This window comes from Aricia agestis, chromosome 11, assembly GCF_905147365.1.
Source record: "Aricia agestis chromosome 11, ilAriAges1.1, whole genome shotgun sequence".
NCBI classification, from domain to species: domain Eukaryota; kingdom Metazoa; phylum Arthropoda; class Insecta; order Lepidoptera; family Lycaenidae; genus Aricia; species Aricia agestis.
The window spans coordinates 97,995-119,326 of NC_056416.1; the positions used below are offsets into that span (position 1 = coordinate 97,995).

A 21,332-nucleotide genomic window follows, 5' to 3' on the forward strand; every position below is an offset into this window, starting at 1 on the left:
GATGCTCTGAGGTGCCATCCCTTCGGCGATCGTCTTAAAACTTTCCTTTTTCTGGTTCTTATTAATTAGGAATTAATACACCAAGACATTTTTGAGGCACACCATCTGATGGCCACGGTACATCAGTGTGCCGCGGCACACCTTTTGCGGAACACTGCGTTAAATGACGTTGGAAATGACGGACAAAGACAAAACCTGCGAAAACAATCTTTTTCAGTGTAAAATATTATAGATATTTAATTATTAATTATTCTAATAAAGTTATTTAGTAAATTCATAACAAGGGAAACTATAACTTATAAAGATACCTACGGACCGTATGCGAGTGTACATTATAAATACACTACACTACTAGCGACAACTGGAAAAAACTTTTGATGCCTTCGCGAAGTTAGAAGTCACGAGTTGTTTCATTTGCTCAACAGATGGCGCTAGTTGGTCGATTAAGGAATAGGAATGAAATAATGATTCTTACATGGTGTTCACTCGTGCAGCGGTCGCGCCTCGTCGCCGCGCGCGGGTGGAGAGAGGCGCGCGGGGGGCCCCGCCCACACCACCCCGTATAGCGCCGTGGCCGCCAGCGAGCCCAGCACCGGCCCCGCCCAGTACACCTGTGTTACACCACTGCGTTAATATACATTATACAACGGATAACAGACATCGAACGAACAGATCGGATGCAGTTTCAATTTTATAATAATGTTAAATTACGAAACATAAAAATAACCCCCAGTTAAAAATTCAATTAGTATCAGGAAGCAGTTATGCACTGAGTCTGAAAGTTGTTTTCTGAAACAACTTTTATGTAATAAGTAATAGATAAACTCAGTTTGTAGCTCCGAGCCCCTCGATAACGACCAACTATAGCTCAGAAGTTAGAAGTGCATTCTCAATCAAGACAGCTTTCAAACAAAGAAACTGGATCAAGATTGGTCCACCTGTTTGGCTACGACGATGCCACGTACTATCAGAGAAGTTGATACCTAAGCAGATGGTGGACCTGAGTAATTTGATCTGACCGATTGCTAACATTGAATTGACATAAGTCGACCACATGACGTAGCTCCGTCACTTGCCTAGGAATCAATTTCCTCGATGGTACCAACACACACATACGCACAAACAGACAGATAGACGCGTTAAACTTACAACAATCCTCTTTTTTCGGGGGTTAGAAAAATTGGTCAAAACAAAATATTGAATACCACCGTACCCAGTGGCTGGCGAAGTTGCCGGCGAGCAGCGCGGGGCCGAAGCTGCGCGCGGGGTTCATGCTGGCGCCGGTCAGCTCGCCCTGCACAGTGCACGAGCTCATATTGTAATGTGCATTAAGAACGTTATAAAAAATAACATGTAACACAATAACAACTAGACCTCAGTGTACAAAAAACTAGGTGAGGCCCGCAACTCCACTAAAACCGTACATTTTTCCGCAACAAAAGCTATTCTGGGTCTCAAAGTACCTGGCTACCTGCATATCCGTCGTGATCAGTTCAGTCGTTTAAGCGTGGAAAGGTAATAGACTCACTTTCGCATGTATATTGTATATGTCTAAGGCTGCGTTTCCACTGAAGCGGAGCGGAGCTTAGCGGTGCCCGAATTGACCAATCGTTCTATTCTAGCGGCATTCCGCTAGAATAGAACGATTGGTCAATTCAGCGAAGATTTCGAGCATGGTGATTGGCCAACTCGGCACCGCTACGCTCCGCTCCGCTTCAATGGAAACGCAGTCTTATGTTAGTAAGGTATGTGTATGTACTGACGGCGGCGAGGGCGAGCGCAGCAACGGCGGCGCCGAGGCGCAGCGGCCACGAGTCCTGGCGGTCGGCGTGGCGCGCGTCCCACGCCGCGAGGTTCGCCAGCACCAGGCAGCCAGCGCACACGCCCTCCGCGCACACCGCCTACACAGTACACACACTACGTACATGTAAACACGCTCGAGAAGGCCAACGATCATTCGTGCGGTGAAGGCAATGCGTACTGCGTAGCCGTAACCGTTTGTATACCGAATATGTTTATTGTGTAGTTAAATATTGTTATAATATGCATTGCTTTTTAGGGTTCCGTAGCCAAATGGCAAAAAACGGAACCCTTATATATTCGTCATGTCTGTCTGTCTGTCCGTCCGTATGTCACAGCCACTTTTCTCCGAAACTATAAGATAAGAGCTATACTATTGAAACTTGGTAAGTAGATGTAGTCTGTGAACCACGTTAAGATTTTGATACAACAATGGACAAAATTTTAGGGGTACCCATACGTACAATAAAACACAAAAAAATTTTTTTTTTCATCTAACCTATGCGTGTGTGGTATCTATGCATACTGCATAGGTCTACGAAAATCATATTGGTGAGGTTTCTAAAATCATTTTTTTCTAACCTGAATAGTTTGCGAGAGAGACTTCAGACTCTTCCAAAGTGGTAAAATGTGTGTCCCCTCCCCCTACTTCTAAAGTAGGGGCATGATAAGTCTACAAAAAATATATGATGTACATTACTATAAAAACTACCAACGAAAATTGGTTTGAACAAGATCTAGCAAGTAGTTTTTTTTATAGGTCATAAATGATAAACATTAATTTAACTTTCATTAAATCAACTGAAATATAAAAATAAATCAAAAACCTTTTAATTTCATAAAAATAAACCTTATTGCTGCTGCGGAACCCTTCTTGGGCGAGTCCAACTCGCACTTGGCCGGTTTTTTTTTGTGTTTTGTCGCTTGTGTATTTAAAAAATGTTTTTATTGTTATTTATTATATTAGTATACTAGATGATGCCCGCGACTCCGTTGCGCCAAAACACATTTAACGTGAGAGAACCGTAAATTTTTCCGGTAGGACACATTTGTCCGGAAGTATCCTATGTCCTTTCCCGGGACTCGGAGTATCTCCATACCAAATTTTAGCAAAATCGGTTCAGCGGTTTGTGCGTGAAAAGGTAACAGACAGACAGATAGACACACTTTCGCATTTATAATATTAGTATGGAAGTATGGATTGTGGCTGTAGTTATGAAGTTACCCGGGCGTCGGTGAGGTGCGGGGCGGGGAGGGTGCAACAGGGCGGCAGCAGGGATGGGCGGAGCAGCAGCAGCGCCGCCGCGCCGAGCGCCGCGCCCGCCAGCTGCGCGCACACCTCGAGCGCCGCGCGCGTCGCCGCCTGCCGCCGCCGCAGCGCCGCAGCCAGCGTCACCGCCGGGTTGAGCTGCGCGCCCGACACGTGGCCCAGGCTGTGCACCAGCAGAGACACCTGCCACATCGCAACATCCTTCATTACTTGCCACTAACTACATATAAAGTCTTAACTGTGTTTAATTTCCATTTTCCTATGACAACCTACTTTTACCATAATTATTATTAAATCGGTGAACCGAACCTTGTTTTGGTTTACTGATTATATTAGATCCTTTGGTTACCAATGGATTGACATTTGACAGTAAAGAACTAAAAGCCTAAAAAGATGACCCTCTCGGCTCACCTGAGAAAATAAATAATTTTTCAGAAAAATTCGACGACGCAATAGAAGATAAATAAATATTGAACCACATGATATTAAATATCAATATTCGTATAATAATTATATAAATATGCACCTACTGCCCACAGATTATTTACAAACATAATATTATAATACTAGCGACCCGCCCCGGCTTCGCACGGGTATAAAATATATTACAGCCTATGTCACCAAAAATGATTTAAATCGATTCAGTAGTTTTGATAAATAATTTATATTCATTACTACCCAGTACCCGTGGCCCGCATTGGTCGGTACCTACTGCCGCAAAAGCTACGTCCCGCAATTTTTAAATCTGTAATAATATCTTCGAAAATATTCATTTAAAATTTAAATCATAATACCTATGCTTTATACGCTTTCATACGTGGGAGAGCCATACTTCGGCACGAATGGGCCGGCTCGACCGGATAAATACCACGTTCTCAGAGAAAACGGGCGTGAAACAGCTTTTGCGCCGAGTGAATAAGTTTACCGGAGGCCCAATTCTTTTCCCTACCCTCCGCTATTCCCTTCCCTTCCCTCCCCTACCCTCTCCTATTACCCTATTCCCTCTTAAAAGGCCAGCAACGCGCCTGTAGCTCTTCTGATGCTGCGAGTGTCCATGGGCGACGGAAGTTGCTTTCCATCAGGCGACCCGTTTGCTCGTTTGTCCCCTTATTTCATAAAAAAATGCTGTAAAGGGCCATAATCAATAATGTATTCAAGAGGAGTCCACACCGCCGTTTTCCATACAAACGTTGTCCCCTGTTTCCTCCCTGGATGATGCCGGTAGAGTTATGATTTTTTCCCTGAATATCTATGGCCACTATTAACATGTCCCTATGTTTTCTTTTTTTTTCATGATTTTATTATTAAAAAAAGATAAGAACGTCCAAAAACCCAAAAAATTGCCAGATTTTCCTCTGTGTTCAAACACCCAGAAAACAAAACTGGCTAAAATATACAAAAAAATTAAAACATAGGAACACAGCTCAAGCCTTGCTTTAATTCTTGATGAAAAAAATACTAAAATCAGTTAAGTTTTGGAGAAAAAATTAGCGGACAACGAATCGAAGATTTTCTGTTCTTTTATTAGAACTTTTGTCTTGTTGTCTCTATCGCGCTCTGCGGTGGGAGACTTGAGATTGGTGAGACAGCAATACATTTTCAAATACCTATTTTCAATTTCTTTTGCCCTTGGTGTATCCTCTTAAAGTATTTAATTAAATAAGGATTATTGCCGTATTGGTTAAAATCGCTTCGAAAATTAGCCATTATTTGAAGTTAAAAGTAAATGACAAAAAAATATTATTGTGGGATATCCTTATACGTATAATATACCATCGCGGAGTTTTCTGTAGACCTTTTCAATGTGTACAGTACTTGGTACATTATTTACATGAAAGGACATAGTTTTCTTTTTTGCGGAAAAATGTACGGTTTCCGTGACATTCCTAAATTACGCGGGCGATGTATATTGTACATATTGATACCCTTCCCGCGAACGCATCGCCGCATTGGTGGCGCCCACTTCGAAACGGGCGTACATCGCAATATTTTAGTTTCGCCATAACTTCTACACCAAAAGTCAAATTTTAATAATTCAAAGACCGAATATATTCTACATAAACTGTGGTTAGTGATGACATAATTTATTTTGATAAGGATTATTAGCATGAGTAAAATAAATCCGTTTAAATGTAGTCCAATAAAAATCAAGATTTTTAAATAAAAAAATGGTTGTTGTGCCTCACTTGACATAGATAGGTATAGTGTGTCGCGGACATTTTTGTAGATATTTATAAGATCTACATTTACTTAGAACATTGTATAGTTCTATCTTTTATAGTTTAGGCAGCGTACGCAAAATAAGTAAATTTTCTGGTTGTTTCCAAAAAACTGAAATATCTTACGGAACCCTATATTTTCCAAAATAAAAAGTAGCCTATGTTACTCGTAAATAAAGCTTTCGAATAGTGAAAGAATTTTTAAAATCGGTCCAGTAGTTTTTGAGCCTATTCATTACAATCAAACAAACAAACAAACAAACAAACAAAGTTTACCTCTTTATAATATTAGTATAGATGATGATGCCATCAGCTACGTATGGTGCGAGCTAGCACGCCATAAATGGCGACAATTGGTAGTTACTAGTTCACACTTAAACAAGGCAACACGTATGTATGCAATGTATTTATAAATAACAGTGTAAACTATAATCGCAGTTTAATTTTAATTTAATATAACCTAAGCAAACAAAAAATTTGGTAACAATATAATTCTACAAATTTATTGCAATATACTTCAATGGGGTCGATCGTAGGTTTTATATTATTCACGTTAGGATTGAAATGGATTTATTTAAGCATACAATACTATGTAATATTTAACTTTGTAACATTTGAACTGTGTGTAGTGTGTAGTATTAGGACGAACTAACCGTGGCGCCGGCGCCGGCGGCGCGCGCTGCGGGCTCGGCGGCGGCCTGCAGACACAGAAGCGTCACCAGCAGCGCCGTGCCAACCAGCTCCGCCGCGCACGCCCGCGCCGTCTCGCTCCACCCTTCGCCCCGCCCCTCGCCGCCTACACACATTAAACACACAAATATTATTTCATAATAAAAGTGTAAAACAGCTCATAGGCAAGAAATATATCACTCAATAAAAACAAAACTAGTCTTAAAAAATTACTATAAATAAAGGAAAACTACTTAGAGCGCTTACAGAGTTACAGACGAACGGCACGTGTCGTCCTGCGGTAGTCGACGGCACGTGTTGGCTGTTTGGCTGCGTCCCCATCAGATACGGCGCGGCGCCGGCACCGAACGAGAGTGCTTGTATCCAGACAAGCACTCTCGTTCGAGCGCAAATATCGACTGAGTAGGGACGCACCGTACGCGGCACCGTGACACGGTGCGGCGCCGTATCGTATCACGGTGGCGGCGTCGTGCCGTAACACGGTGCCGGCGCCGCGCCGTGTCTGATGGGGACGCAGCCTTTATCACGCTTGCAGTTGTGACGTACCGCGGACACAACGGACGTCTCGCATCAAACGGATGATTTTTTCACAGTACGTCCACTGTATCGGCAGCGTTCGGCTTACCGACTAGCTAGTATGTTTATCTCCAAACAAAGTCCTAAGTTAAATTTTCTGCTTTCGAATTCTCCATCCACACCCCCTTTTGAGCATTCATTTACTAGACTAGTCGGTAATCCGTACGCTGCCGATACAGTCATGGACGTACTGTGAAAAAATTATCCGTTTGATGAGAGACATCCGTTGCGTACGATACCGACCTGTGGACGCTTACCTGGCGGTACGTCACAACTGGGGGCCTACCACCTCCTCTACTAAGCGACATCGTTTCACAGATGAGCAATAGGTATTACTTTAACGTCAAACTAGCGATCTTTAAAAAGTTGATATTTCACAGTACGCCGTCGATACGTGCCGTTCGTCTGAAAGAAGCCTTAGATACAATAGATAAGTTTTCGTGAGCATACATGCTCCGCATCTACGTTGTCACCTCTAAATACTGAAGAGTAGTTATCGATCATTGTAGATAATACGGTGGGCATCAACGAAACGGTTCGTACTCACCATCTTCCACTCCCTCACATTTAAGCACTATCGACGACATTTTCGCACCTAAACAATTATCACGATTCTATTTTGTCTCGCACAATAAATATAATTATTATTATATTATTTTTGCATTTCAATTTGTCGCAGCCGGCGAATCTCGCGAGGAACTGAAAATCAATGCGATTTCCATCTGACGAGAACAAATAATATTATGTTATCAATTATCATCCGACTATTAGCTTTGGATCTACTTTATTACGGCCGCTTACAGTAAATTACGAAGAATTTTGCACGGTTATCTCTGATGAGAGTAAATATTCGCGTCACGCGTGTATTGTTTAGGTAGATACCATAGAGTATACATTATAGCAAGCTATAGAGTGCTTCTAACAAGGTATGAACTGTAAGCACGAGTGTGAACATATTTTCCTATATGCGTCTTACGATGGCGCATGGAACATCACTAGACTTGCGTTATACGTTTGACAAGTATCTATAGAACTTCTGCTTACGATCGGCACTACGGGGAACGAGCGATGCGCGCGCTCTATAGATTCCTAATGTATACTCTAAGGTAGATACATATAAGATAGGCCGTCTGCGATAGACACGAGTGCATCCTCGAGTAACGGTAGCGCAATAATTATTATAGCAATTCAGTTTTCAATACCAAGTGGCGCCAGATTCTACGGTGCACGTCAAGTCAAGGTCAGCCTCCAAAATTTGAGAAATCGTTAACTGGCCGGCGCCTATTCATCGTTTATAATAACGATCCTTGTTCGAAGTGAAAACTTAGCGATCGCTCAAAATCAAATATTTAAATTTAGGCGTTAAAAAATTGTATTGCCGTCACAAAAATTTAAATGAAAAAGTAATTTTACGGGATACTGACTATTATGTACAGTCAGCTCGATATCAAATTTATTTTCAAGGCCATGGATATTTGGCTTCGGTTGCAATTACGTAGTAAAAGCCGACGGTTTAGCCGATATTATGGTCAAAGGTGGGCGAAACCTAAGCTGAAGCTCGGATCGGATCGGTCGAATACAACTCCAGGGCAACTCGCACTAAAAATTTAAAGTGAATCCTCGGTCGAATAAGTTTTCTCGATGGGAGGGAATATTTGAAACACACTCACCATTTTATAAGTAACAGACAACAGAAGGGCTTCAGGGCGACAAATGAAACACTATCGAGTAGAGAAGCAAGTATATAAGTGTAGTAAGTATGTAGTATTAGAGTCGCTGGAGGTGCGGCTGGGGCGGGGCGTGGGGCGGGACGTGGGGCTGGGCGTGGGGCGGGGCGTGCAGCGCGGCGTCGAGGTCGCGGCGTCTGGCGGCGAGGCGGGCGTGCAGGTACCGCGCCGCGCCCTCGTCCGCCCACGCCCCCGCGTACAGCGCCGACCGCCGCTCCTCCTCCGCCCCGCCCGACCCCGTCACGCCGCCGCCCAGAGTCTGCGAACAAACACAACACGTTATTGTATTTTTTTAATTTAGCTTACAAACGAGCCTAAAGTAGTAATTACAAAACTAAATATAAAATACACATTGTGGTGAATGAGGGTGTTTGATATTCTATTTGCCATCAGTAGCGCTATGTTATATGTAGCCTTTGTGTCTATCGTGTCAAATAGATATATTATTATTATTGTGACATATGACAGCAGTTTGACACGAGAGACCCTAAGGCTACATAGCGGCACCTAGTGCGAATAGAATATCAAACACCCTCACTCGTAGCGTTAAGTCATTGGATCATATTGTTATATTTTTAAATTGACAAAATTTCCTGCTAATTTTTAACCGTAACAACCTTACTCTGATATTAACAAAAGAATTAGCGAAATCGGTTCAGGGCGCGTTCAGACGTACGCGTTTGCCCAGACGCTACAACAGTACGTGAAAGTAACTTTCTGCCGCGCACTGTAAAACTCTGGAATGAACTGTCACCAGCAGTATTTCCGGACCAATATGGCCTGCAAACCTGAATAGAGCGTACCCTCTTGAAACATTATATTTTTAGTATAACAACAAGTATCGCGTAGGAAAGTCCCCCTCACCTTGAGGTCGCGCGACTGCGAGAGCAGCCACTTCTGCACGAACTGCTGCGGGTCCTTGCTGAAGCTGAGGAAGAACTCGCGGTTCGTCTTCAGCTGGTTGATCGTGTCCACCTGCCGACCACACCACTATATTATACTACCACCGTAGCTACACTATTGTGAAATAGATACCGACTATCGCTTACCATTCGTTCAGTTTTCTGCTTGATTTTAAGTTGTTATACTACACTACACTACATATTATTATAAAACAAAGTCGCTTTTTTCCCTCATGTCCCTTTGTTCCCTTTAATCTTTAAAACTTCGCAACGGATTTTGATGCGGTTTTCTTTAATAGATGGAGTGATTCAAGAGGAATGTTTATAAGTGTAATAACAATAATTAAATAGTGGAGAAATACTGTTATTGTTGGGGTTTCTAATGATAACGATGTGAATAAAAAATAATTACATTTTTTTCCGCTTACATTGCAAACGCAGGCTGCCCTAATACAAAATAATGTACTAAGTATTGTACACAATGAAAAGGTCTACAGGAAACTCCGCGATGGTATATGTCTATCGCTTATGAATATCCCACAATAACAGTTTTTTGTCATTTACTTTTACCAAATAATGGCTAATTTTCAAAGCGATTTTAACCAATACGGCGTTATACAATTAAACACTATAAATACATTGTTGATTTAATATAGATCTATATGGTCCTTTACAGCATATGATTTATAGTTTGTGCGTTTTATGATGATATGCGTGACACATTATAATTGACAATAGTAGGGAAGTTACTTAACAAAAATTAATCGATAGTTTAAAAATATCGAATCACTTCGTAAAGGAATTGCAATAGAAATTATCGATTTCGTACTGACATTTCAGTGGTGCCGGTGATTTAAGATGGCCGCCCTTTTTTTATCGATTTGATTTCGATTCAACCGAGTCAATCTCTATTGACATAAGTTCCGTTTCATGCGTATGACATTTTTCAAATGTTTTCGTAACAATAATTTTATACTCCTATTTCACAGTTAATATTTATAATTTTTATTAATAAGTTAGCATTTAGCATCTTTTCATTTTTATTCATTTACAATTATAGGAAACATTTGTTTTTGCAGATGGAAAATAATTTATTACATTTTGATTTTTTTGTTTTCTTGTAAAAAAACCCGTAGCAAGGAACATGAAAACTGTCACCCATATCATCTTAGAACGCACAAACTATAAATGAATATTTTCGAAAATATTACATAACATTTAAAAATTGTGAGACGTTCTTTTGCAGCGGTACCGACCAATGCGGGCCACGGGTAGTATTATACCTAGGTCTACCAGAATCTGATGGCAAAAAGTGAGAAAATAAATTGACTCTAGTAATACATTTTGATCCTTTTTTTTCCTTATAGCAGTTTATTCTGTGTGTGAAACAAGCAAATATAAAAAAATATCAAGGATATTTTTTTAAAAACCTGCCATCAGCCATTAGATTCTAGTAGACCTATAATAATGAATATAAATCAAAACTGCTGAATCGATTTTGATATTTTTTTCAGTGGCTATATATTTTATACCCGTGCGAGGCCGGAGCGGACTAAACTAATAAAAAAAAAAACAAGTATTCCATTTGTTGAGGGTTACTTTAAGTCACGCGGGGTTAGTTTGGGTTAAAGTAAGTCGTGGATTTAATATCGTGTTATCTCTAAATGTGGGAAAAGTGAAGATATAACCAGACTATAACGAGTTAAGTACCTTATATTAAAGGAGTGAGCGTATCGCACACTGTGTCGGGGCGCAGCGGATTTCCGTCAATGCGACAAGGCCCGGCAAGGCCCGACAAACCCGCTGCGCCCCGGCAACAGTGTGACCACACTTCACATAGATTTCCACTTTTTGGTAGATTTGAGGTCAAATGAATGACGATTTAATAGTCCAAATTTTTTTGTAAATTTTAATAGAAGATAGATATATTGAAATGCATAATGAAGACAGTTCATATAAACATTTTAGTTTTATTTTAGTTTCAACCACGTAGAATACATTGATTAATAATTTTTGATATATCGAGTCACGAGTGATTTAAGAGTGGTCACACTGGAGCTATCCAAAGTACTCAAAATCCGTCAATGCGATGTGACCCGGCCCGGCAATAGTGTGCTATAGCGCATTTTGCGCTGCGCTGAGCCCCGATCCGCCCCGGCATGCGCCGACAAACTGTGCGCGTACCTTAAAGGGTTATTTAAAATATAATACGAACTCGTTTTTCGAACTGTGCAGTTGTCAAGCGCGAAATCCTTGTATTCAATAGCGAAGCACTGAGATTATAGTCAGCGTAGCATATAAGTAAAGAAAGTGGTATTTAAACAGCAAGTTATCAAAATCGATTCAGTAGTTTTAGCATGACACGGAAAAATACAGACTCCATCGTTATCCAAAATGCGAAAGTGTGTCTGTCTATTTGTCTGTTACCTCTTTACGCCCAAACCGCTCAACCGACTTTAGTTTAATTTTATATGGAGATACTTTGATTCCCGGGAAAGGAGTAAGGACATAGGATACTTTTTATCCCTGAAAAAAATTATGGTTCCCGCGCGATAAACGAGCTTCTATTTTTCTTTTAGATTTCGGCTATCTATTTCTGATCAATATATTATATCAAAATTTGGCAGGAAGGTTTAATTGCACCCTGTAAGTATGTGTATTGTTTAATAAATAGTAGTTAAAGCACTTTTTTGGTGGTAGTCGTCCACCAAAGAGTGAAAGTAGAAGGTACGTACGGTTTCGTGTATTTTAGCATCGAGTCCCTGGATCTCCTGCTGGTTGGCGGTGCTCTGCAGGAAACTGTTCATCTGATTCTTGAGGGTGTCGTCAACCTGAAAAGTTATATTACATTTCCATAACTTTTGGGTTGAAACAAAAATGGACTAATTCTATACTTAGTAATTATAAACGCTCTTAGAAGAGTTGCGTGACAAGTTTATGATTGGCAATCGTAGTAAATTACCTCGCGAAAATTATTCGATTTAAAAAATAAAGTACAAGTTTATAAGGGAAATTAAATCGAAATTATTGGTCACTACAAGTAACAAGCTCCTATTCAATGATTCGATATCGATTCAAAGAGGTCACTGTCTATTGAATTTCCACTCCAAGCATGTGGCATTGTTGTGTCATATATTTTTTTATTGAAACTTAAAAATATTACAATTTATGAATTATTATTATTGTTTAAAATATTAAATAAAAAAGCAATCATAACAGATTATGTACTTGGAGTCTGTGTGTGTGTGTGTGTGTGTGTGAGCGCACCTCCACGTCGATGTCGTAGCAGGCGGTCTGCTTGGCGTCGTGCGGCGGCTCGACGGTGATGAGGTGGTTGATGACGATGGGGTCGGGGGCGTGCAGCAGGGCGCCGAGCCGCGCCGGCACCTCCGCCAGCTTCATGCGCGAGCACCCGAATATCTGCTCCAGGTACTTGTCGCACACCACGTACTCGCGCTCGTGCGGGTCCTGACACACACACATCACGTTACGACATCGCTGTGACACTCGCGGTGGTGATGTATGCCACATTTTATCGACAAATTGGCTCACATTTTTTTCTCTCTCACGGTTGTAAAGTGGCAGTCATTTTAGTTTTCTGCCGACCGATACTTCTCATGTAAATATCCAATGAGCATACAAAAAGGTCTCATTTGATAGCTAAACTTGTGGACTACGCTAACACTGACATTATGTTATAAATTTCGTGGAATAAAACAGAAAAACCCAAGTTTAAGGAAAAAAGTTTATGTATTTTTCAATTAATGGCTTTTTGTTTGTGAAAATCTAGTGTATAAACTGGTTATTTTTTATTTTAAAATGATAGAGGAGGTTTTAATCTAAAATAAATGCCTGGACTTCTATGATCCCATTCAGATAGTTTTGAAGTAACAACGATTTTCTTATGAAGTACAAATGGAGAAAAAAAAATTATAGCCAATTTGTCGATAAAATTTGCCATACATCATAACAGAAGAGGCTCGGGTGGTGGACACATTGTATATACCTGCAGCTTGTGCGTCTTGACGTACTGCCACAGGGCGTTGACGATGACGGGGCGGGCCTGCGTGTGCACGCCCAGCAGCCGCGCCAGCCGCCCGTCCAGCTTGAACTGCAGCGGCTGGTAGTCCAGCAGCAGCAGGATTGTGCACCGCACGTTCTTGTACCCCGGCCGCTTCACCTGACCATACCATTACAACACATCTTACTACTTACTCAAAACATAATATGTAAATCTTTTTATTTTACAAGTTAGGTATCTCTAATATATAAAATTCTCGTGTCACAATGTTTGTGCGCTAACTCCTAGAACGGCTCAACCGATTTTAATGAAATTTGTAAGTATACCCGAGGAAATTGATTCCTAGGCAGTTGACAGACCTACGTCGAAATACTTTTTATGGCAAAACAACATTTGCCGGGTCAGCTGGTAGGACTTGAACAATATAAAAAATGTGATTTGCTCGTTTAAGACAATACTTGTAATATTATACAACAAATATTTTAATCAAAATCAAAATATTTTTTATTCAGAGTAATTTTTTTACAAAAATATTTCTAAACGTCGATACTAAGGTGCCTACCACCGGTTCGGGAACTAACCCGGCGAGAAGAACCGGCGTAAGAAACTCGCAATGAATCTTTACTATACATATTTAGGAAAGCTGTTTAAGCCATAAATAGAATTTTGTACAAACGAAACAAGTCATGAAAATGTAGGCGCGAATCGCAATGGCCATGAAAGTACGAAGGTGATGTCAGATGTGTTCACTGTTCAACCTGAAAGCCGTCAGTCTCCTGAGTGGTGAGCGTGCGGTGCCACTCCACCAGGTGGTTGTCGGGGCCGTACAGCTCCTTGTCCAGCTCGATCACCAGAGACTTGAAGAACGACGAGAACTTGCGCTTCACCTGCACATTACACAACCGTTACTCGGTCCATCTGCCATCAGTTCACTCCATTGATCCGTGGGTTAGACGTTAAGTTTCTTTTCTTTACCAGATTGATTGACTGAACTGATGAGAATCTGAACGTGTAACATACGTCATACGAGCGCGCCGTCAACACCTACGTCCGTCGTCATACGTCCATACTCCTTGTAATACGACGACGACGATTTTCGTTTAACGCGCGGGAACCATACATTTTCCACAACGAAAACTATTCTAATATTCTTTCTCGCCACTCGAAGTATCTCCATATCAAGAGCAGCAGACAGATACACTTTCTAGCTATTAGTAAGCATTACAACCAACAAACCGTTTGTTGTAATGCTTATTAATATTGTAATGCTGGAGTATTCTCTAATACTGGGTTTGCCCATACTCAAGAGATTAACAACTAGCTAAATAATTAAACTAGTAAACTATTTATGTGCCAATGCCTACGAATAATAAAAACTAAGGAAGAGTAACTCCGTCAAAAAAAGTGTACCAAAAGGCTACAAAATGTGACCCGAACACATGCATATTTATGCATGTGTTCGGTACACATTTTTCGTGTATATATACTCGAGTGACATTCAACCAGGTTGATAGGACAATTTTTGTCAAACTCATTTTACAATTTGTTTACATAGGTTTGTTTAACCGTTTCCGTGCGGATGTCACCGATAGGCATCATGGGTAGCTTTTCTGTATGGCGGGTGACGCCCGAGAGGAGATAAAATGTTTACCTGTAAAACTATGATGAAATTACATTTTTCAGAGGTTTCCCTTCAATGAAAGAGGCTTTATTTGTCACGTATTTTACGTGTACAGTGTTAGTTTTAGGACATTGCAAAAAAACTTACACTTCAGGAGTCCTAAACATTTAATAAATATATAACGCCAACACCAGCAAAATCTCACATCAACATAATTTATTCTTATAACTAACTAGCAGCCCGCCCCTGCTTCGCACGGGTATGAAACAAACATTTCTAAAGTTGGTGGTGTTATTAACCCGGCGAGAGTGTGGTAAGATGGTGGTGGTCTTAGTGTCTACCCACAAAAAAATTGTGGGTGCTCCGCTTTCACTCCACTGTCGAGTAAAAGAGTTTTCAATGCGAACTATCCTGCCAAAATGAACCTTTATTCAAATGGATGTATTTGGATAATCCACGAATAATAAAAGCTAAGGAAACGTAACTCCTATACTTCAAACGTTTTGAATTTGGTTCCTTTTCGCACACTAAAATATGACAATAGCTATGAAATACTAACGCTCAAACGGGTCTCTTTTTGTAGCTCGCGGAACAATTTTTTTGACGCAATTACTCTTTCTTAGTTTTTATTATTCGTAGAATAAATCATTTCCTTTTTTGATTTGATTTGTTGAATTCAGATATTTCATTCAAAAACTACCACTTAAACAACGTTTATTTGTTTATAAAATGCTATAAAAAGTAGATACTTTGTTTGGCGTTATACATGACTAGCATGTAATATCCCGTTCTACAATAAAACGAAAATAAATTGATCAATATAGCCAAAGGTTTACAACACCTGATAAAAATAAGTTACTTACCTTCCATTTCTGTTTGTACACGTAAATAGTCACTTTTAAATACTTGAAATGAACTATAATTCCGTTCACGTTCGCTTTTGGGTCGCTACTAAAAGAAAAACAATTGGAAACAGACGAAACAGCGATAAATTACAATCCCTGGCGGGTGGCGCCCGAGAGGAGATATCAAAGTTCCTGGCGGTAGGCGCCTCAGAGGAGATACGAAATATTTGTTCGCAGCCAGGCGCGTGAAATTGCCAAAAATGACACCGCACTGAATCGGTTAATACTCACTTTTTACGTAGCTTTTTACAATATTTTTGTTGTTAAAATGCCTAAATGCCCTGTGAAATGGTGTAGAAGTCATACAGATTCGACTTTTAATACAGGAATAACCTTTCATCTGTAAGTGAATTGTTTAAAATTATGCTTAAATTTCTTGTATTTTTGTCGACCCAAAAAAGATAGTTTATTTAAGTTGGATGCTAGGGTATTTGCGTAAAATTAAGCTGGTCTCTTTGTGTTTGCCTTATTAAATTTACATGTTATTCTAAAAGTGCAATGATAAAAAAATAATATAATTACAAAATTTTTACAAAGTCGCCATGGACAGTGTTATGCAACATGTAACAATTTAATCATAAACTTAAAGAAATTTTAGGGTCTGGCTGATATTATACTAAATACGTTATAAGATGATATGGATATTTTCATATTCCTTGCTAGGGATTTTTTTAAAACAAAACAAAAAAAACAATGTAATAAATTACGTTCAATCGACAAAAACAAATAAGTATTTCCTTTAATATTGTAAATGAACAAAAATATATAACTGCTAACTGTTATTAAAATATTATATTAATTGTGAGTTGTAAGTGCAAAATTTACGTAAGTTTTTTATTTCAATTCTGTAATTATTTAGCACATAGATTTTTGTAATCTGAAAATGTCTTCTCTAGGTGCTCGGACAGTTTTAGATTCACCCGAATCGTACAAGGTTTGTTCATAATTATTACATGTAAGTATATTATAATTATTGTCGATGTCTAAAGGATCAGAGGAAAATGTTTGATTTTAAAATAATAATTATGTGCTCGTTTCTTCGTGATAGTAGATGTGCTTGGTGTATACTGCATAATACTATCCACTTTTGACAATTATTGTTTCATAACTATGACAATGACAATAACCGCGCAGGATGTCGTCCGGCGCGCAATATTATTATACGTTACCTGGGATACGACCTTGGCGAAAATCTGAATTGTCATATTTTAGTGTTTAAAAAGGAGCCAAATTTAAAACGGTTGAAGTATGGGAGTTATGTTTCCTTAGTGTTTATTATTCATAGGCCAATGCCAATATTATATTCAATCCCTTGTTGTAAAAGGCATGAGTTTGAAACAATTTACCGGGCTGACCTTGTGCGGGTCGTTCTTGGAGTCATCGAGCAGGCGGCCCTCCACGCGCAGCTCCCACGACGCCACCGCGCCGTCGCCCTGACCTGCAACACACAACCTCACTCACCCTGTACTCAATGCCTCCATCCACTGATACTCGTTCTGTATTGATAAGTAGAGAAAGAGGTAAGAGTTTCTACTCTTAGCTTTACATCATTTTCAAAGTAAAATTGGATTAGGGGATTGCATGATTGATTGATGCAATTCTTACATTTTTGTTAGCTTACCTGGAATGAAATCATGATAATTTAAAATTACTCTCCCACAACTCGTCAGCAGCAAAATAACTCACCCGGATAAAAGGTATTGGAGATGAAAATACGAAGCTTGCGCTTCTGCTTCATGGGCCGCTTGAGCGCCTCCTGTATGTCGAGGCGCTTGCGCATGATGGTGGCGTCCAGCTTGCGCTCGAAGGCCAGCAGGTCCATGTAGGCCTGCGACTCCGGCACTAGGTCGCGCACCTTCTGTGGCAGGATCTTGTCGGCCAGACGCTTCTTGCGCTTGCCGCCCGGCCCGCCGTATCCGTCCCTGTTCCATTTATTAGATAGTGTATTTATCATGTATTTATAAATGTTACATTCACCGTATCTGAGGGAATCCTCTGAAATATATCCTGTTCTATGATAATATTGCTTCATAACTCAATATATTTCACAAGATACAGGAGTGTCACAATGTGAAAATCCATCCATGCTCACCCGCCATAATGTCCGGGCTTGTGTTGCGGCGGCAGCGGCGCGCGCGCATCGTTGGGTCGTTTGGCGGGCGGCGCCGGCTGTGCGGCGGGCGCGCGCGCGTACTGAGCGGGCGCGGGCGGCGGCGCGGCGGTGGGGGGCGCGTACCCTGGTCGAACGCCGCCTCCGCCGCCTGTTGGTGGGGGAGTGAATCCACTCCGCTGCTGAAATATAGCGATGTTTCTCAGAAAACATTTTTTTTATACCATTCTTAAAAATGGCTTATTAGTATTTCATACAAAGTGGATATTAAATAGAGTCTGTTTAATTGAGCTTGAAGCATGCACAATTATTGTCAAATTACAGCAAAAACATTCTCTATGCACATAATAGTAACTACTAACTACATATAATATCTGTAACATCTAGTAAGTGTTTGGTAGTTGTTGATGAAGTTGTGATACAACTGTTGTACAGTTGAGTATTTGGATGAAAGCAACTTACAAATTGAGTAGACTCTAGTTGTAGGAGTTAGCCCCAATTTCACCAACGTCTGTTAGTGTTAACAGCTTGTTAAAATGTAATGTCTTCTCTTTCATTCATATGAAAATCGAAAGAGGTAACATGATACTAATTCCGGCGTTAACTTTAACAGTTGTTGGTGAAATTGGGGCTTAGAGTAACAAAAATGATAAAAATTATTGTAACAAAGAAGAATATTTTGAATTGGGAAGTTATAAAAGTGGCATTACATGCATATATTTTGTGACACCAATATGATTAGGCCTGCTACACTGTCCATTGGCTTAATTTTTGTTATTATAAAATAACTAATCAACAGTAACAATAAACAGGAAAGTAAAAGATAACAGAGAATGGCCTACTTTAAATTCCAGTCATAGGAACTTAGCAACGATATTTAGATTATGTTATTATGTTCGTACGACACTAGAGACTGTATACCTTCTAAAATCTGTGCTGTATATCTATGTCTATGACATTTCAATACTACCTATAGTTACTTACTGGGAAGTTCGGTCCGGAGTATGGTCTAGGGGGCATAGGCGAACCTTGTGGCTGTGCTGGCCCCGGGTAGCGTTGCTGTGGAGGAATAGCCCCGGCAGGCGGTGCAGGGCTAGGCCCGCCAGACGGGAAACGTTGCGCCATCTTTATAATACAAACTTAAGCTGCGCTTATTTCATACTTTGTTTTTGTCACCGTATTAGGTTAACACAATTTTATTACGGTCAATATTTAATACCTAAAACATTACTTTTGTAATAAATTTCAAAACAAAATGTCTAACAAAATGACGATTGACGTTTCTCGAGTTTGACACGGACATGACAGGACGCTTAATTTTTTTTAATGGCATGCACTTAGTACATTGCCACTGACGAACGGGAAAAACAATGTAAAAAATTAAATTACTACGAAAAATGAGGATTTTAGAAAAAGCGTAGGGAACAAGGACAGTGCAACAAACCACAGAGTACTAAATATTATATTGCAACCAATGATATTCTACATAAACAGATTTTCCGGCTTAAATCTCTTCCGAACAATTTTCAAATTCAAAATTGCAAACATTGACAAATTTGACAGATAAGTGAAACAAAAGATAGGTACGAAAAACCATTTGCATAAAAGAGACAGTTCTATTTTTAAACGTCGAATCGTATCGCTGTCTCTTTCTTTGCCTGAGCTATGACGAAAATTCGATTTTTTCCAGATTGTTCGATAAAATAATTGAAAATGTAAATAATCGAGGTATTTATTGCAATCAAGACATGTGGTAAGAGATTCCATGTGTTTTATTTTCTTTTGAGTCATAATTGGTACATTTTCGACCGTGTACGACGTCATTTTCAATTTATTTAGGTAAGACAAGATGCGGCACGTTCGTGACTGCGCTTGATGCAGACTAAACAACAGACGGCCCAATTGGGCCGTATTTGAATCTTCACAACGCGCGCGGTAGTAACATATTATCTGATTTGAGTTTTTCATCATTGATTGCAACAAACTAAATACGACTCTTCTTTTGCTGCTACGGGAATAAGGCTGTACCCATAAAATAATGACGGCTACACATTATCGGTTTAAGATGCTGGTAAAAGAACATTTTCTTTCTATTAGTGATACTACCCAAGTCCCAACCTATATTCAGGCATTTTCCTTTTTTTTTAATTTGATTGTCAAACAGTTTCCAAACTAGATGGCATATGGGTAGACAACCATCGGTAATACCATTAAATACCACCAATAATTGCTACAAAACTGGGCAAAATAATGTAAAACTTGATACATTTCAATTTGAAAAGACCAATGAATCCATACTAATATTATAAATGCGAAAGTGTGTCTGTCTGTCTGTCTATCTGTCTGTTACCTCTTCACGCCCAAACCGCTGGACCGATTTTGCTGAAATTTGGCATGGAGATACTTGAAGTCCCGGGAAAGGACATAGGATACTTTTTATCCCGAAAAAATGTACGGATCCGCCGCGAAAAACGAGTTTTGGCGCAACGGAGTTGCGGGCGTCATCTAGTAGGATAATAAAGTTGTTATAACGATGTTTTAGCTAAAACTCACGGAAGAAATAGCCCTATTTACCGATATTCACGCCAAATGTCACAGGAATTATAATACATTTTGGTTTTGACAACATCTTACCTGCACTTGTGTAAGATAACGGATATTATTAATGGCTAATATTTTACCAATAATGAATATCAAAAAACCAAATAACACAATTTTGGGAAAAAATTATTATAAAAACCACACCAACAATAAAAAGTAGAAGAAGTTTGAAAGTGACATGCCCGCCAAAACTCTTTCAGTGGTCAGTTTTCAGTTTGACAAGTATTATATTATGTTAGCGTGTTCCTAAACTGATACCAGTATATACTGGCCTAATCGCTTAGGCCAATGAACGCTTAGGAGGTATGCTCTTCATGAAATGATTATACTTATATTATAATTCTGCAGAGTTTGTTAGTTTGTTTGTTTGTTTGTTTGAACGCGCTAATCTCAGGAACTACTGGTCCGATTTAAAAAAATCTTTCAGTGTTAGATAGCCCATTTGTTGAGGAAGGTTAAAGGCTATATTTTATCACGCTAAGGCTAATAAGAGCGAAGAAATAGAGGAAAGTGTGGAAAAAACGGGGGAAATTATTTGAACGCGCTAATCTCAGGAACTACTGGTCTGATTTGAAAAATTCTTTAAGTGTTAGATAGCCTATTTATCGAGGAAGGCCATAGGCTATATTTTATTATTCTAAAATTAATAGGAGCGAAGAAATAGAGGAAAATGCGGAAAAAACGGGGGAAATTATATGAAATTGCTTATTATCTTAAGATTCTTAAGAACTACTGGAGCAATTTTTATGTTATTTGGCAAACATGAAGAATAGACCAGGTTAAGGGACATAGGCTACTTTTTTGCGGAAAAATGTACGGCCGCGTGAAATTCCTAAATTACGCAAGCGAAGCCGCGCGGAATATCTATATACTTATAATAAAATCGTAGG

At 39.7% G+C, this 21,332-nt stretch overlaps 2 protein-coding genes across 3 annotated transcripts; both read right to left on the bottom strand.

Annotated features, from left to right (window-relative positions):
• LOC121731818 (probable aquaporin TIP4-2) lies at positions 1-7,428 on the bottom strand. Of its 2 annotated transcripts, XM_042121479.1 has the most exons (7): positions 7,103-7,428; positions 5,943-6,085; positions 3,026-3,253; positions 1,764-1,901; positions 1,214-1,294; positions 476-611; positions 1-195 (listed from the first exon to the last, which is right to left on the bottom strand). In XM_042121479.1, exons 1-6 carry the CDS (start codon positions 7,140-7,142, stop codon positions 483-485), a joined length of 759 nt encoding a protein of 252 aa, XP_041977413.1. In that variant the 5' UTR covers positions 7,143-7,428; the 3' UTR covers positions 1-195; positions 476-482. The 2 variants fall into 2 exon arrangements, with proteins under 2 accessions (XP_041977413.1, XP_041977414.1); XM_042121480.1 differs by lacking the exon at positions 1,764-1,901.
• Positions 7,429-8,284: 856 nt separating this feature from the next.
• On the bottom strand, positions 8,285-19,121 carry LOC121731820 (brahma-associated protein of 60 kDa). Its single transcript, XM_042121481.1, has 10 exons — positions 18,826-19,121; positions 17,824-18,023; positions 17,418-17,653; positions 17,087-17,169; positions 13,964-14,092; positions 13,191-13,364; positions 12,452-12,652; positions 11,920-12,015; positions 9,147-9,257; positions 8,285-8,541 (listed from the first exon to the last, which is right to left on the bottom strand). Exons 1-10 carry the CDS (start codon positions 18,964-18,966, stop codon positions 8,323-8,325), a joined length of 1,590 nt encoding a protein of 529 aa, XP_041977415.1. The 5' UTR covers positions 18,967-19,121; the 3' UTR covers positions 8,285-8,322.
• Between the last annotated feature and the right edge of the window lie 2,211 nt (positions 19,122-21,332).